This window comes from Fukomys damarensis, unplaced genomic scaffold (genome assembly GCF_012274545.1).
Source record: "Fukomys damarensis isolate Sample0158 unplaced genomic scaffold, DMR_v1.0_HiC HiC_scaffold_2, whole genome shotgun sequence".
Classification (NCBI taxonomy): domain Eukaryota; kingdom Metazoa; phylum Chordata; class Mammalia; order Rodentia; family Bathyergidae; genus Fukomys; species Fukomys damarensis.
In genome coordinates, this window is record NW_022900914.1 from 41647150 (window position 1) to 41652186 (window position 5037).

At 49.1% G+C, this 5037-nt stretch overlaps 1 protein-coding gene across 4 annotated transcripts in view; it reads right to left on the reverse strand.

The window, feature by feature from the left end:
- Positions 1-906: 906 nt before the first annotated feature.
- The window catches only part of Spred2 (sprouty related EVH1 domain containing 2), a 130413-nt gene continuing 126282 nt past the window's right edge, over positions 907-5037 (reverse strand). For all 4 annotated transcript variants that reach the window (XM_010609727.2, XM_010609729.2, XM_033764409.1 and 1 more), the window contains one exon: positions 907-4139. In XM_010609727.2, the coding sequence (XP_010608029.1) occupies positions 3474-4139 (666 nt within the window). In that variant the 3' untranslated portion in view covers positions 907-3473. The remainder of the gene's footprint in view (positions 4140-5037) is intronic.

The following is a 5037-nucleotide window of genomic DNA, read 5'->3' on the forward strand; positions in this document are numbered from 1 at the left end:
GCCTAGGGTTAAAGGTGACATGTGTAGGGTTCCTGAAGCAGCCTGAGGGCTGAGGCAGGTCTCTGCAGCAGGTGCAAAGGACCTGTGCTCCGCAGCCAGCTCGGCTCAGTCACTGCCTCATTTGACTCCAGGTTACCTCAATTCAGCTCGAATCAGACAAGGAGAATTCGAAGATAGGAGAGGGTCATTTAAGGTCTTCCCCACAGCAGCTCTGGAAGAGTCCTCTGGGTTTCCCTCATGCTTCCTAGCTCCTAGGACACCTCGCTGCTTTTCATCTTTGCCAGTGGCTTGGAAAAGTCACCCCTTTGGGGAAGAGTTCAAAGTAAGATGTAGGGGCCCTCTGTACTTCTTTCTGTAAGGACCCTACTTAGTTCTCTAGAGAAAGAGCTGAAAACTTTTCCTCTGTGACCCTCAGAAGACCCCATACTTTATTTCCTCCTGGGGATTGTCACTACAGCTTCTGCGCACTGAGTCCACGTGGAAAGGAGAGTGGGCCCAGAGAGCTGCTCCGAGGAGAACAAGGGTCGTGCAGTCTGAACAATTGTTTTCTGTGAGAAATTGTCTTCCAAACTACACACCCCCCTGAGGTCCAGCAGGAACCAGTGGAAAATAACCCAGAGGAAGTGCAGCTGTTCCCTCTGAGGAGCACTTGGTTGGGGGAGGCCGGCGGAGGAAGAGGGGGTGTTCCCCGAGTGGCGACGTGCAGCATTCCTTTCACTTGAGGCATCTGTGCCCAAGGAGCTGCAGTCTCCCCTGGGGAATATGACACAATCGAAGGCGGGAAGGGCCTCGCAGACAGACCCGTGTCTTTGCACACATCCTTCTGCAAAGGAAACCCCATCCTATCTTGTGTGCTAGAATTCCCAGGTCTGCCCAGGATCAACAGGCACTGTCTCCAGCCAGACAAACACCCGACACCAGCAATCTGGTAGGATGTGTTTGCATTTACAGGGTACATCTGAAAGCAATGGCTACATTGGTCATACATATTAGAAACCATACAAAAAAGTTAAGAACTAAAATGTACATCATACACTTGTATATATATTTTTTACACAGAGGTAAAAAGGCTTATTATAAAAAAATCAATACAACAGGGTTTTTAGTATACAGATAAAGAATGAATTATGCTTCAGGCACTTTTCATTTGTTAATGTGAGCAAACAGCTTGGGGTTGGGGGCACTGGGGGAAGCCTCCGAACAAAATCTTTTGGTTAATGTTTGTTACCACAGATACAAAAATAAAATCTGAATAATCCCTCTCAAATGATTGAGGTGAGTATGGCAAAGCCGACTGGGAAAATACTACACACAGTTCAGCAGCAGTGTGGCCATCAGAGAGACGTATTTACACAGGTGTCCCCAGGGTTGTCTTTGTGCCCTTAACCACAGCCTTCAAACCAAAGCGTCTGCCGAGTAAGACTCACCAGCATAACTCTTACAAGGGGTGGGCACCAGCAAGGGGGCAGAACAAGGAACGACCAGAGGCGACAAGCACAAAGCCGCTGGGATGTGTGTCTTCAGTGAAATAAATAGGGGCGTTTGAACTGAGGTCTGAGGAGGCATACATTAGTGTTGTGCTTTGTAGAGAGGTGACCTTAGAGAGACGCCCTAAGGTGACACCTTGGGCTGGGGGCAGATGGTCTCTCCACGGCATGAGAGCTGGCTGAGGGTTTTCTAGATGTTCCTCCGGCAGGGAAGGGTTCTTCTCTTCCATCGATCCAGACGGACTGCTCTCTGCTCCGTTCCTACACTGGAAAGCCCCAACCAGTCATTCCAACAAATGAAAACGTCTACCAACTAACTCATAAGCACACTGGGTATTTACACTGATGGTCTGTCTAAAGAAATGGGATGGGCTCTCAGGCGTGCGGAAAACATTCCCACGAAGGTAAGCATGGCTAGCATTTTCCCAGTAAGACTGGCGGACTGCAAGAAAGTCCCTTTCCTTGAAGACTGATGTCGTGTGTGCAATAAAGGGATGAGGGAAGGGAGGAGAGGAGACCGGGCCATGCCTTCAGCTGGCAATTACCACCGGAAGACTGGCGGGAAGAACAACCAGCGTGGACAGGCCTGTCCCCTGTGGTCTCCACGAGGTTCTGATTGTACTATGCTAGGTACAAGTAACCATTCTTCACGTTCTTTTTTCTTCAGTAAGAAGATTTGGTTATGCCTTGCAATATGTTAGAAAAATACTCTTTTCCAGCTAACTAGAGCCTCCTACATGGCAAGGCAACAGGTAGAATCAGTCAGCTGACCTAACCATTTGTGCACCCGAAGTGGCAAGTCTGGGTGTGAAGCTGCAGGAGAAAGACACTTAGGCATTGGAAGGGTTTTTACATATGGCCTTGTTTTTTCCCAAGTATAAATGAAGAATTTGGTGACAAGAAATTGAGTCCAAAATGAAAACAAAAACATAATCCTACAAACAAAATGCAAACCACTACTCTTCAAATTCATGACATTTAAAATTCCCCCTGATTAATATAAAACAGTAGCAGGGCAGGGGGAAGCTCCTAGTTTTATTCACCACAATCTTAAGTGTTTTTCAACAGGAACTTGTTTGTGGAACACCGGTTGGTGTTTGAATAGACTATATTTGGTTTGCAAAACAATAAGCAAAATTTCTGAATTCATTAGCATCTTATTCTAATATTGCTATGTTTTTTGTTTTTTAAACAAGTGGTGGCAACACAATTTTTAAAAGTTCTATTTCATGGGTAACTGGGGAGGCTCATAGAAACCTGAAATCCCCTTTCAAGCCCTGGTCCACGAGGATGCAATGCAGTTTAAGGAATTTTTCCTGATTCTCACAAGTTAATCTGAAGTTAAGGCTCAATTCTCGGTCATTTTACAGGTGAATGTTTTGCGCCTGTGAATAAATCCAACAGATTTTAGGTGGGTGGGGCAGACAAGTGAAAGCGGCATTGTCTGGGGTACAAGATTGTTGACAAGCTCACCTCCTATACATAATAACTGACTGCAGGTTAGAATACTTCTGGTAGGTTTGTTTCATTGCTCGGTCACATCTCTGCAGGAACCTGATGCTGGCCAGCAAAAGGCAAGCCCACCCGAGAGAAAGATTCTCTTAGGTGCTTTTGGAAAAAGCAACGACAAAACCCACCAAAAATCAGCAGTTTGCACTGCAGATCCTTTTGAACTGGAAGAGACAGGGTGGGAGGAGAGACAGGAAAATCAACACAAGGATGAGAGAGCTTGAGTACAGGCTGGTAATAATACACGAGTCTATGCAGAAAGTTCCTTTCCTCAGAACACTGCGCCAGTGTGTATGAGTGCGGACGAAGTGGCAGGTGCTGGGGACCGGAAGTCCACCAGGCGGGTTCCCCAGGCTGGAATGGTGCCTCTCCTCGCCCCTTGGAGTAGAAGGGAGCAGGGGAGAAGATGAGAGTATGTAAAAGACAACAAGTTCCCTTGTGGTTGTGGACGGAGGAGGGGAAGGAGCGGAAACCGAGTCAGGCGGCCGCTTTGTGCTTCCCGCCGCAGCACCTGCACATCACTCCGCAGTGGTAGCAGGCCCGAAGGGGTAGGTAACAGCACATACAAGGGGCCAAGAAAGACAAGGCAATAAGAGCCATCCACCGGAGGCAAAACTTCTCGTCGCTAGTGTCGCACGAGCAAGGGTCTGTATAGTCTCCCTCGGGGTCCGACATACAGTGATAGAGCATGCTGTCCGCACACCACATACAGCTCACGCGGCGGATGCAAGTTCTCACGGAGTCGGGAGCGTCCTGACAGTGGCCCCTCCGGTTCTCCTCGTGGTTGAACATGTCCCTGCAGTACACGCAGCGCGAGCGCTCACCATCCTCCTTCCTCCGCCGGGACTTGCCCCGGGCGGGCTGCGTCTTGATCACGCTGCCCCCGCGGCCTTTGGGGTCCTCGCCCAGGCCGAAGTCTGAGGAGTCCACGTAGGGGTAGTTGTAGTCGTGCTTGGGGACCTCGCCCTTGGCGAAGCGCACGTAGGAGTCCGCGTCCTCCGAGGGGTCCAGGTACTTGCCCCTGATTGGCGCGTGCCTGTAGTCCTCGTAGCCCGTCATCCAGATCTTCTCCCGGGGGTTGATGCGCACGATCTCCTCGTCGTCGTCGGGGAAGCTCACCTGCGGGTAGGGCCTCGGCATCCGCTGCCCCGCCCAGGAAAAACCAGACGCTGTTTTATGGCAGTGGGAAAACATACGCACACACCCACCCCAAATCCTTCCTCACTTTGCCAGAATGTACCTTTCACCTCAACCCCCACCTCGTACCAGGGATCGAACTCACGACCTTGTGCTTGCAAGGCAGACACCCTGCTGGGCTACATCCTGACCCCTCAACCCTTTGTTGAAGAAAGGCTTTCTGTACTTTGTTGGCTTGGCCGCACAATTTACTAGCAAAGCACCAAGACCTTTTCCTTGTCTCTCAAACTGCATAGGGCTGCTGTGAGAATGGAAGGGGACAGCCCATGCCAGTGAGCTCAGTGCCTGACAGACAAGATGCCTAGGCCTGTGCCACTACTGAGCACGTGATTTGTCTGCTGGCTTCCCACCTAGCCACACGCTCCTTGAAGGCATGGGCTTTGTCTCATTTGCTTTGCTCTATTTTCTTTCTTTGTTCTTTTTTTTTTTTGGTTTTCTAAGATAGGGTCTCACTATGTAGTTGAGACTGACCTGGAAACTCAACTATGTAGCCCAGGCAGGTCTTGAACTCACAGTGATCCTCCTGCCTCAGACTCCTGAGTGCTGGGATTACAGGTGTGCACCACCACGCCCAGCTGTTTTGCTCTATTTCCCCCATCAGATTTTTCAGAAGAAATTAAAAAAAAATTTGTTTTTGTAAAATATTAAAAAAAAATTTTGTAAGGAAAGTAAAAAAAAAAAGTCAGTTCCCAGTCAGGAGTGGTGGTACATGCCTGTAATCCTAGCACTTGGGAGGTTGAGGCAGGAAGGTTTCCTCAAATTTGAGGCCAGCCTGGGCCACTTAGTGAGTTCGAGGACAGACTGAACCACTTAGTGAGACCTGTCACAAAAAAAAAAGAAAGAA